This window comes from Silurus meridionalis, chromosome 1 (genome assembly GCF_014805685.1).
Source record: "Silurus meridionalis isolate SWU-2019-XX chromosome 1, ASM1480568v1, whole genome shotgun sequence".
In the NCBI taxonomy this organism is placed as follows: domain Eukaryota; kingdom Metazoa; phylum Chordata; class Actinopteri; order Siluriformes; family Siluridae; genus Silurus; species Silurus meridionalis.
The window spans coordinates 7,661,856-7,675,202 of NC_060884.1; the positions used below are offsets into that span (position 1 = coordinate 7,661,856).

Below are 13,347 nucleotides of genomic sequence, written 5' to 3' on the forward strand. Positions count from 1 at the left end.
GGTGTTAAAAGGGTTGATGTCAGATCTCTACAACAGGCAAGATATTCCACTTTAACCCATGTATACCATATGTTCATGGAGTGAAGGGAAATTTTAATCCAAAGACAATCTATATATGTAGAAAAACCACATGTGGCTTGGTATCCCCCAATACTTTTGTATGTATAGTGTATCGAATAAAAAGTATTCTTTTGAAATAGGAAAAAGGGTTTTTTCCTCTCTGTTCTGCTGTCGGCATTAAAAAGGCAATGTTGATGACAGCTATATCAACACTCCACTGAACTAGCTTGTGCTCTGGGCAGCTATGAATGAAGCAGTTGATATGTCATTTGTTTGTCCCGTCTGTATGTTTATATTCAGTCGATAAAAGCAAAATATCTGGATTATATTCATGAAACAAGCCTGTGCTCAGTGGGTCTGTGAAATTTATTCCTAACCAGGAAATAAACCAGTTTGGTTGAAAGAATTTTTCTTGGTGAAAGTGTCGACCTAAATTTAATTCAGATAAAGAACAGAATAAGAATAACATGCCAAAAGAAACATATAAAAAAAAAGCCATTACGACATGTGTTAAGTGTTGTAAGATCAAATTATGATCACTGATGTTTACATCATACTATAAACAGGCAACTCAGTCAGGCTTACCAAATAGTGTTGACGTCTTAAGTGTGTGATAGAGATTACACGTTCAGTTTCTCACCACAGAATAATACCCTCCCACCCCTTCCTTTTTTTCTGACTGACAAAAACAGCCAAAAGATGACATACGAGATTTCTGTGTTTTTGTAAAATGCACTCTGTTCTTGAGTTTAAATTGGCCTTTCTTTGACCTGAGTACACACACAGTCTTGGCTGACATTGTACAAAATATTTTTTCTTTCATATTGGAATGGACCAGCACTACAGCCACATGGCACGCATTAGAAAAAAATTGGGCTGCTCACTTGTTTTTTTTTAGTTTATAATGATTTAAAGGGTTAGGATGTTTGCTCTTAGACCACAGTTGTTCAAAAGTACAGATTTTCTTTGAAGTTGTTCCACAACACACAGTAACTATAAATGGCTTAAAAACGTATTTTGTGTCATTCTTGAACGCATAAAATGTTAATAGCGAAATGGCTGTGGTATATGAGAAAAAAACAGTTGAGGATGTCATATGACGCCACTGAGTGATTAAATAAATTCATATAAAAGCATGCCAAATTGTCTTTTATTCCTTGCGTAAAGCGTACAAACAGAATTAGTCATAAAAGTTATAACTATTCAGATTTCCAAAGCATATTCATAATCAATAAAGCAGTCAGACACTTTTGCTGAGTAAAATACAATTACCTCATAAACTGTACAACAGTGTTGGGATTTAAACTCATGACTTTCCATTCAAAAGACAAACATCCTAACCACTGGTCTACTCCACACTGACGGCTATTTTTTTTTTTTAATCTTAGGAAGTAAAAAACAGGGAGTGTTGTATTTTGTACTTTTAAATAACTTTTACTATCCTCACAACCTCCCTAAAGTGCAGGCACTATTGGCAGCATAGTGCACTGAGCCACACCAAATTCACCAAGTTTTAATATGAATCACACATTCAGTGAATATTCCAGTGAAATTTCTTCTAGACTAGGGCTTCAGTCTTCCAAGGACCACATTCAAGCCTGAAGTCAGTGCATTACTAATCAGAGCAATAAACAAACAGGGTCATGTATGGCCAACGGGCTCCTATCAGGGAAACATGGAGACTGTGTTTATATGCATTTGCACGAGTACATCGCTCACCACGGGCAAGATGTTTTGTCAAGTGTCATTTTACAAACATTGGTTTGCAACAATGCATTTGTGTTCCTGGTTCAGTCAGCACACTAACAGATTTAACATTTTCAAAAGCTCTGACTGGATTATAAATTGACATCTAAATGAATGCCATTGCTTTGGTTTGACTTGTTTATATATCTTGTTTCTTAAATTTAGAAGAAAAAGAAAGCCAAAAAGGGAGGAAAGAAGAAGAAGAAGAAAGAGAAAGACCTTACAGCTGACAGGTTGGAAAAAAAATCTTTAAAACAAATATATATATAGGAAGAAACACATGTTTATAGGCATTATGGATTTTATATGGCTTTAAAAAACCCACCCAAAGGCATGATCACAGGGTGTTTTAAAACTTGAAAAAGGTTTAGTGTTTTATGCGGTCAAGCGTATAAATTGTTCTTACAGTGAACTTTAAATCTGTTATATTTAAACAGCTTACACATTTTTTTTTATCTCTAGCTTTTCTATAAAGTTTCTAACATCTTTCCAGAATTTTCCATACATCTGTAATAGGTCAGACAGTTAATCTTTTAATAACGTTTGAGAAATAGTTGTGTAGATAACAATAAAAGCAGTAGGAAGGAGGAATACCATATGTTTGTACTTGTATAAAAAACACACACGCACATACACACCTACACACACAGATAGATAGATAGATAGATAGATAGATAGATAGATAGATAGATAGATAGATAGATAGATAGATAGATAGATAGATAGATAGATAGATAGATGGATAGATGGATAGCAATGCTGGCAGCACTCATGCGTCTGTTTTTTGAAGCCAGCTTCTGCACCTGCTGCACAACACGGAACTCAACTTCTTTGTTAGACCCTTGCGAGGAGTGTTTCATTTGGAACCCGGCTTAGAAACAACTAGACTACTGCTCTGGGATAAACTGAATTGCAGGGTCAGAAATAAATATCAAACTAGCAAAGTAATGAGTGTAAGTGCCTCTTAAAAACAATTTTAAAAAATAGGTTTTCCAAAAAACACACTGTTACACACACTGTTCAGCCCTAAAAATAAAATCTTGCACCAAGAAGTAAGCAACAGATCCTTTAAATCCTATGAGTTGTGAGGTGGAGCCTGCATTGATCAGATTTATTTCTTCAGCACATTCCATAGATACTACAGATTTGGGAATTTTAGAGACCAAGTCCATACCTCGTGTCTGTCACAACGATTGCTATCGCTTCCCTAATTAAAAAAAATGTGATTCATCAGACCAGGCATGTTTCTTCCAAGCTGGTGGACATGGGTCAGTATGGGCCCCCTGACTTATCTGCATCTACACAACTCTTGAGTTGCCAGTTCCCCCTTGCTATATGAACTGCTTGCTCCAGGTCCTCTTGCATTAAAGTCAGGACTTTGACTCCAAAACATTAACTCGGTTTCTCTTTAACCATTATTTAGCAAAATGACTTCTAAGCTTGGAGTTGTTGAGTTGCTGCATGACCCATTTTCTCTTAAGATTTAATTCAGTGAGAATTGTCCTAATATTTTTCTTTACAATTTGCTGGTATAATTATGAATTCATTGTTCCATCAATTATGGCAAACCATCCTGGCAAAAACAGCAAAACAGGCCCAAAGCATAATACTACCACCATCATATTTTACAAAGGGGATGAGGTTCTTATACTGGAATGCAGTGGTTATTTTCCTTCAAACATAACATTTTTAAACCAAAAGGTTATATTTTGGTCTCATCAATCCTCAACACATTTTTCAACAGTCCTCAGCCATGTTCTATTTGGAGAGTGGTGGCTTTCTCCTTTCAACTCTGCCATGCACAACAAGAATGTTTGGGGTTTTCTTGATGGCGTATTCATGAACTTTAACATTAGCCACCTAATAGATAGAGGCATTTTGTTGCTTAGGAGTAAATCTGGTTTCCTTTGTGACCTTGTGAACTGTTGCACATCTTACTTCTGAAGTGATCTTTGTTGGTTGTCCACTCCTGAGGAGGGTGGCAATAGTCTTAAATTTCCACCATTTGTACACAATCTGTCTGACTGTGGAGTGCAAACTTGTTAAAGATGGTTTCGTATCCTTTTCTAGTTTGAGCAACACAATGCTTTTTCTGAGGTCCTCAGTAATCTCCCCCTACCATGATACATTTCCACAAACACGTGTGGTGACAATTAACTGATCAACTGATTGTCATCCTATTGATTGAAAACAGATGGACTCTAATTTGACCTTCATTTAACTGCTAATCCTGCTAAAACTGCTAAAAGCTCACATATTTTTGCCACTCACAGATATCTAATATTGGATAACTTTTCTTAATAAATAAATGGTCAAGTATAATATTTTTTCTCGACTGTTTAATTGGAATCACTTTATCTACTTTTAGTACCTGTGTGAAAATCTGATGTTTTGGCTCTTATTTATACAGAAATATAAAAAAAAAAGGTCTAAAGTGTTAAAAACTCTAAATCGCAACTGTATATAAATATGTAAGAAATGTTTTTATCTTTGTGAAACAGTGATTAGGTCAGGCTACTGGATACACTGATGACAGGCAAAAATAATTTGTATTTTCTCTTCAATTTGTATCATGTAAATGATGTTTGTCCTTATTTAGTTGCACAAGAATGAAGTACGACTGTAAAATCTTTTATCTTGTACAAATAATGCATGTATCTGTATTTTCTATTTCTTTAGTAAAACATGACCTGTTCAATCCTAATGTAATAAGAACATATCCTTAATGCTTAATATCCTTCATACATAGATATTACAGTACATACAGTATATATGTAGAGAATATAAAACAATCGCATATGATGTGCTTTTTCGACATCCCATCTGAAACCTAATCCTGCTATTATTATTCTTTTAGTAAATCTTTCAGTTACATTTTGGTGAGGATTCGCCCATTAAACCGAAAGAGCATTAGTAAGGTTAAGCAGTGATGATGCAGGGTGAGGAGTCATAAGGTGTGCAATAGGTTTGGGGATCTGTTCAGGCCACCCCCGAGTTCTTTCATACCAGCTTTGGCATTTTTAGGCCTTTTTTTATTCCAGTAAAGAAAAAATGTTACCGCATATGAAAAAAACATCTTATATAACTGTGTGATTCAAACTTTCTGCCAACAGTTTGGGGAAAAATCTAATATTAGCAAAAATGGCTAGGTGTCCACAAACATTTGGCCATACAACATATATATGTTGTAGATCATGTGTAAAGAACAAAGTCTTACCGTGAAGCCTCATACTCTGATCAGTCTGATGGTTCTGTATGATCTGTGTGCTTCTATTTTAACTTTCATCCATTGCTATAATTTATACAATGCTGTCCAGAGGAGGATAAATCTTGGCTCAGTTACCTTTCAGTTTGCCCTCAGCCTATTTATTAGAGGTCTGAATCTGGAATTCGGTCAGGTTACTGTCTGTGAAATGTCAAATTAAAGCCTGGTAGATTTAGCAGTAAAAGGACTGTGATGTTGAAAAGCAAGGCATAGCTTTAGATGTAGTAAAATCTGGTCTTGGATGGGTGGATTGTGTAATAGCTGATATTTCAGATGCTATGTGAGTGATTCATCTGCTTCTTACTTAACTTTTCCTTTGCTGTTGTTTTCTATTTTTCCATCTCTCTCTCTCTCTCTCTCTCTCTCTCCTCCCTGTCTCTGTAGGACTGTTGAATCAATATACGAAGAGCTCGTTCTGGAAGGCATTCTGATTCAGCCGAAGGCCGTAAATCTACGTGATTACCTCGGTATTACGGAGTCACAAACACTCATGTCTATCTTTCCAGGTTATATATATGATATATGTTCAATCTTTTTTGGGAATGGTTCAAACCTGCTTTGCTTTTGAAGTGTACACTGAGTGTCCAATATGGCTATAGTTTGCCAAGTGTGTATTTAATTCCATAAGGTCCATTTTGCTCAATGCTAAACTTTTGCCCACTTCTTTAAACATTTCAATCTGTAAATCAGGCCTCAGAAAAGACAGATCAAGAGCTCTGAATTTCACAGTAACATCTGAAGCTATACACCACCAAAGACTGATTCATAATCTGTGTGCGTACGTGTGTATCCCAGCATGACAGAGTATTTTCTCTTCCTCATTGTGGCAGATGAGTCAATAATTTCCATATGCCTGGTCAATACTCTACCCAGGAAAGTTATAACAGAAGTTAACAGGAGAGCTATTTTAGCTTCTTGCTTCCTCAGTTGGTCTTGATTACGTGCTGTCAGTAGTAATACACATGCACACAAGCATTGTCTCTTTCAGGTCGAAGAAATATATTTCAAGAATTCAAATGAATGCCGTTTTTTGGTATTTGTAACGTATTTCCAGATGCCATTGAACAGCTTATTAGCTAGCCGTAAAAAGAAAATATGTGACCAAATGTGCCTTTACATTGAAGTTTCGTGTCTAAACTGTTTCCAGTCCTGGGTGTGGTGCTGTGAATAAAAAAACGCATCAGTTCTGACATGTAAAATATGCCATTTTGATGCTGTTTGGTGGAGTAAGCAATGTTGCTACAGCAACATTATGTTATGCAGGCAAACAGCCAGAGATTCACCTTTATCTGTTTATCTTGATGTTATAAAGAAGAACTGAGTCAATGCCCCCTCTTTGTCTCCTCTATATGTCTGTTTCTTAGTCAAGGTGAGTGCAATTGCTCATATCTGTAAAACTCGGCACACATGCTGTTGTGGCGTACGATTAACAGACTTTTAATATTAGTCACTGACATCAGGCACGTTTTATATGCTCCAAGTGCTTCTGTTTTAATCCTGCTTGTATAAATGTTATATTTGTCTCCCCAGGGGAATACAGTTACCTGGGTACGAGCCTAAGGCAGGCAGATATTGAGCCCATGCCATCCCTCTCAGACGTCAGACAGCTCATTGCTCTCTATGGTGTGCTGCCTCTGGGTGAGTAAGTGTTCCCATGTCTGCTCACTCTGTCCCAGGATGCTCTGGAAATAGGAGTAAATTTAGTCAAATATAGAACCATTAGCAAACGTATAAGGCCAAAATGATAGTGGTTTTGTATTGCACAACTTCAGAGTGACACAAGATGATTGATTGGATCTATTGTGTGTAGAAAAATGTCCAAGGGGACGCTAATGAACACCCTGGGAACTGGAGTGGCTCCCATGAATTTTTTAGGAGAGTTACTGTTGAAGCCTTGTGTGCATATGTGTTGCGTGTCATACAGTGCATGCCCTTCTGAACTGTATCTGACCCTATTGTGGCTTATTGCGCTGCCCAGCCTCTTTTGTCACTTTCTCTACAGTGAGCAAGCAATTAGAGACGAGCGCACCGGTGTCTGGTATCACACCATCCTCTCCCACTGCCCTTTCACTCTTCCATCCCCCGTTTTAATAACCCGTCAGAAGACCTTTCACACCCGCACACTTGTTTAGAGTCCCGGTGCGCTATAACCCCTAACAACGCTCAGGAGCCAAGAGTCCCAGATAGCTCTAGGTTACCACACAAACAGCTTCTACAGCACTAAAACAATGAGAGATCAGTCAGCAGCTTAAAAATAATAATACACTGGAGGGTGTGTGGCCTGTGATCAGGCCTCGGCAAAGGAGAGTGATGGAGACCCCCAGGACATTTCATCACCTCTCTGCCAGGGGAGAAAGAAAACAGGCAGGATGGAGACTCTATAGGCAACAAAAAAGTGAGAAGAAGCAGAAGAAATAGCAGTGAGGTTTGGATAATCTTTACAGATCAGAGTTGGGAAATATTTAGCCAGAAACACCAGGATAGTGGAAAATTTGAAGAGGAAATGATGAATTGGAGGCTTTTCCGCACTGTTCCCATGTCACAAACCTTTCCATGGTGTGTTCCACAGTGAAGCAAATCACAATTTAGCACATGTTTATGATCACTCTTCCTGCTCATAGACTGTTTGGATTGAGGCCTGTACAGAAGTACTATTACAGTTTACCGTTTACTCTGCCATTAGTTCTTTGTTTGGGCCTTTTCACGGGTGATGCAAAAAAGCTTAATCCATTTGTTTCAATTGCTCAGCTGTAGCTGCCACTGCAATCCCACACAAAGATGAGTTGGGGAAACATCTGAAATTTGTAGTGTAAAATCAACTGAACTCAACTAGGTTAGGATTTGTGAAAATGGATAAGGGTAAATATTAAACATAGCAGGCTAGAATACAATGGAACTGAAACATATTAATGAAGATAATAGCCTAGACTTCACTTGTTTTTGTTTAGATTGTGTATTTAGAAAGTTTCCACATTTTCTAAAGAACTTCCCTTCTGACACAATGATCATTGATCAGTTTACAGGGTTACAGGGAAAAATGAAAAAGTGCAATGCGTTAACTGGTTTCTAATTCTGTCTATAGGGAAGTATATATCCAGTCAGGCACGTACATGCGCTCACACACGTCTCCCGCTGAGGCAAATTTGCTGTTTATATCGCCTCCTGCTGCACAGGAATGCTGCTCCATTCTACATTCTACTCTGCAAGATTTTCTTAGCTTGGTTTTTGATACTTACACTGACGATCTGAAATCACATGAGAACCTGCGAACTGATGTTTTTCACAGAGATTATAATAATTGCACACCTCTGGTTTACCATAAAAGCTCAATGTTTTCAAATGTCACGTTGTGCAACCTTACGGCTTTTAAAGCAGTTAAATGAAAGTTGTAAGAGAATAAACCAAACAGTTTAGAACTGGATTAGCTGCCAGATGCTATTCAGTTTTAGCTTCGTACTGGTGTTAAAGATAAACTCGACCCAATAGGTTTATTTTGAAATATTTGCAAGGTGCTTAGATGGTTGGTGCTAATTTGTTTATTCTGGTTATTCCTTTGAGAAGGTAGTGGTTGAGGGCAGTGCCGGCATATACTGCATCTACATAAATATAAGGGAAAATGTTAACAACGTGACTGAACTTAAAGCTGATAATGTACAGGTTTCAGTGCTATTTCTTAAAAGTTATCGAGCAAGACCTTTTTTTTTAAATCATTCACCATTTTCTACATAGGAGCAGTAAAAACAGCTAATATTGAAGTCAGAATTAAACCCAAGAATCTGCTGAGAGTTGTTCACAGTAGTTAGTTGGTAAGCCTGGTGGTATTGAGTTAAATTCATTGGTAATAACATGTTCAAAGTTGAAGCTTTGGAACCTGGTCAAATTATGGAACCTGGACAAACTTCAAGATCTGCTGCATTGGTTTCTTTAGATAAAAATTTATCTTATTGGTGTCTCAGGAAACATTCAGCATTGTGGTTAATATAGGAAAGTTCAATTACTATTGTAAATTAAATCTTTAACACATTTTCGAGGGTATTTACTTAATCTTAAAATATATCCCATCACCCAATTTAACAAGCATTAAGTGAGCAGAAGTTAAAATGGATGTCGATATCTTTATGTTTAAAGGGGGAAAAGTGTTCTAATACTATAGACACCTACTTTTGGATTATTAGCAAGATAAAGATTGACTTTCTGTTGCTTTAAGCAAATTTTATTGTTATGTGTGTTATAACGGTTTTGGCAAATGCTTAAGGAAGCCACTAAAATGAGAGCTTATAATGCTACATTTAAGCAATAGCTTATAGTCTCTTATAATAGTAACTCACATAAACAGTGACTCTTCTCTTAAATACATATTTAGTGTATTTGATTGAACAGTTCCTTTGACAGAATGATGGTATAAATGACTATGCTGTGGTGCTCATTTCAGGCTCTCAGAGTGTACATGAGAGAGGACCCCTTATCCGTTCATTGCTGCTGGCTGGTCCATCAGGTGTGGGTAAAAGGATGCTGCTCCATGCTCTGTGTACCGAGACTGGGGCCAATCTGTTCAACCTCTCCCCCGCCAACCTGACAGGAAAATACCCGGGCAAGAGCGGCCTTGAGTATCTTTTACATATGGTCTTGAAGGTAAGGAGACCACTGTTTGGCTTTTTCTTCTTCTTCTTTTTTAGATAAAGTGATAATTTACAGCAACATGAAAATCAAAGAGTAGAAATTTATTGTTTGGGACCATTTTTATAACAACTTAGAACTGTAGCATTTTTTTAACACCCAATTCAGACAATTCCTACAAGATGACAAACATTCCTGCTAAGAATTCTTATGCCCTCAAAATAAAACCTCCAAAAAGACCCAATTGCCTCTGGATATAAACACAAAGTGACATCAATTTTAAATAATCATGCATTGTTCTACTGTCACACAACATTTTGTGCAGACAAGAGCAAGCATATAGATAATAATAAACAGATGCCCTACTAGCAGTAAAACCTATGCTGTATTTATGCAGAGGGTTAATTTACACATACAAACACTGTATAAGCATTCATAATCAAGTAAATATCAGGATCAATTAATATTACATTTTGTGTATGTTTAATTGAGGATGGGTCTCAATTGGGCATGCTGTTTAATAACATGATGGTCATATGCATTACAGCTGCAATTACATAATCTTTTATTCCTTTTATACCACAAGCATCTGTCATGGGTTACCATTTTCTGTTTATCAAAATATTAAAGCTAAGTTTACTGTTATGGAATATCGGCAAAACAAGTTCCTGTTTCAGTAGCTGTTCCTTCAGTTAATCTGACATACAAAAAGCTTAAAGGCTTGACTATGGTGCAAAACTTATAAGAAACCTTTTACCTCTAACTGTTGCAAAGCTCTGATACTGGACTGGACTCCTTCCATAATTGTTAAATAAATATAAAATAAAAACCATTTTTTGATGAAAAAAGAGAAAATGCATTTTAGATCTGCTTTATGGGGCTCTGTTTATGTGGAATGAGCTAATTATTTAGAAACCTTTGATTTGAACTGTTGTCAGAGCTGCTTTTATGAACATCAATAATATTGAATCAGATTTGAGATTTAGGTGATGTCTGAACTTACAAAAAGGTTGCAGACCATTTTTTGGGAAGAATTCAGAATCAGCTTTATTAGCCAAGTATGCCTGAGCATAAAAGGAATTTGTTTCTGGTTTAGAGTAAGCCAACACTGCACAATTAACATACCAGGATTCACAGCATTGCTGGACTGAAACAAGACATACAATGTGTTTACAACTAACACAACTAAATGACTAGGGTTAGAAGAAAGTATACATTGGTTTGTATACAGTGGCCTGTGACAGAATTTTACTTTTGCTCATTGTCACTGTTATTCAGCAACAATGGCTGCTGTGGGCATCACCACTTAAAAGTCTCCTGTGCACTGGATGTGATTTCTTGCCTGTTAAACACTATATTGCCAAAAGTATTGGGTCACCTAAGGTTTCCTGCTGTATGTGGTTCTTTTCCAGACTGTTACCACAAAGCTAGAGGCACTCAATTGTCTTTAGATGAGCTATAAAAAAATTTGCTATGGCAATGCCCCTGTGCACAAAGTGAGCTCCTTGAAGATCTGGTTTAAATGTTTTGGAGAGGAAGATCTTGAGTGGCCTGCTATAGAGCTCTGATCACATCCCTATTAAACACCTTGGGTTGAATTGGAACGCTGACTGCACCCCAGGTCTCTTGTGGCTGATGAACACAAATGTCCATAAACACACTGCAAAATCTAAACATCTTCCCAGAAGAGTGGAGGGAATTATAAGAGCATATTCACCAGGTGACCCAATACTTTTGGCAATATAGTGTATATACATATTTTATGCGCAGTCTATGAAGTTGCTGTGATTGTGTACAATCTGTTATCTCACTCCAAAAAAGAAGTTAGTGTGAATTAGAGACATGTGTTTTTATTTTTCCTCATCAACTGCTAAATTCTCACGTGTTTCGTAGAACACTAGTTTAAATCAAATTGAAATAAGAAGTCAGGCTTTGTGTGCTCCGTATGCTCGCCTGCCTCCATGTTTCATCGTGGCACGCACATCCAGACAGGTTGCTTACTATGTCCCAGAAGCCGCAAACATACAGTGCATGACATCTTCAAGTTTGACATTTCCCCCAAACATATATAAACATAAACAGACGTGAACTGAAAACTGGGGGATATTGTCCCCATTTAACCTCTTTTTTTCTTGTCTGCTCGTAAAATGTGCAGCCGTTATGTTTTGTTTTATGAAGAGTTTGAGGGTTTGCGGGTTGTGTTGAGAACAAGCAGGAAGAAAGACAAGCTTTGTGGTGCTGGAGCAGTTCAGGTCAAATAGAGCTGGATTTGCAGATAAACACATTAAGGCCCTGTTTGCATTGTGTGCACACATTTCTTTCAGCAGCTCTCCTAATGCATGCTGGGAGTAGAATTGTGTCCTATCACAACTTCCACTTACTCTGCCATTATGCAAAGCATGGACCACCTTCCTATCTGCTGCTTGTCTCTTTACTTAGGCCTTATCTTCCAGATGCATCTGTATACACACACACACACACACACACACACACACACACACACACACACACACACACACACACACACAGAGCACTCAGGCATATAATAAAAGCACCTAGACATCTAATGTGTGGTGTAGTTTTTAGCAGAATACAGTGCTAGGTTTTTCGAGTCATAACTGAGCGATGGTTATTGTGAGAATGTTGGTGATTAAAGATGGTGTTATCTCTGCTCCGGGTGTCCGGGTTGTTCAATGTATGCGTGTTTATTGTCATGTTTTGCCAGGTGGCTCGCCAGCTGCAGCCCTCCGTCATTTGGATCGGAGACGCTGAGAAAACATTCTACAAAAAAGTCCCAAAACAAGAGAAAGAGGTTTGTCTGCCAACTGGGCCGTGTTTTCAATTCTCAAGCACACAAACACCCGCAGAGACATTCTTGCACACAATAACTGAATAAAACAACTGACAACAGGTGTCTCATTGAAGTGAGATAGCTTTTATAGCCACTGTGGAATCATGTAAACAATCAGATTTTGCCACGCTGCATTAGTGAATTAGGTTTTACTGCCCTCTTGTGGCTATCAAATGATACATCACACAGATTCTACCATTCATCTACTCATCTACCTCTTTCGTTACATCTTTCTTTTGAAGATGGAGCCCAAAAGACTGAAGAAAGACCTGCCAAAAGTGGTTAAGTCCATTAAAGCGGAGGATCGTGTGCTGCTGGTGGGGACGTCTCGCAGACCATTTGATGCAGACCTCAAAGCAATGTGTAAAGTTTACAAGAAGACCATCCTAATTCCCAGACCAGACTATGCTTCAAGAATAAGTATGAATGTATAACTGAATATTACTTTATAGCATAACAACATTACTGTATCTGAGTTATGTCTAACAGAATGTACTCTGTGTGTGTGTGTGTGTGTGTGTGTGTGTGTGTGTGTGTGTGTGTGTGTGTGTGTGTGTGTGTGTAGATCTATGGAAAGAGTTGCTTAAAATGCGAGGTGTTCGATTCAGCCCCTCTCTGGACCTCAGCTCTTTGGCTAAAGTCACCGATGGCTACACTCAGGGTCACATCCTGCATGCTGTGGGCAGTGTTCTGACCTCTCAGCGCCTCAGTCAGCAAACTAAGAAACCCCTCACTGCGATGGAGTTTATCCCTCCTCTTGCCAGACAGAACCCTGTCTACAAAGAGGAGGAAGAGGCCTTTAAGGTCA

General features: G+C 37.9%; 1 protein-coding gene across 1 annotated transcript in view; it reads left to right on the plus strand.

Annotated features, from left to right (window-relative positions):
* The window catches only part of iqca1 (IQ motif containing with AAA domain 1), a 50,665-nt gene that overhangs the window by 34,252 nt on the left and 3,066 nt on the right, over window positions 1-13,347 (plus strand). The window contains 7 exon segments of the mRNA XM_046847493.1: window positions 1,972-2,039; window positions 5,456-5,538; window positions 6,602-6,709; window positions 9,504-9,703; window positions 12,414-12,500; window positions 12,782-12,959; window positions 13,105-13,343. Of these exon segments, the coding sequence (XP_046703449.1) occupies window positions 1,972-2,039; window positions 5,456-5,538; window positions 6,602-6,709; window positions 9,504-9,703; window positions 12,414-12,500; window positions 12,782-12,959; window positions 13,105-13,343 (963 nt within the window).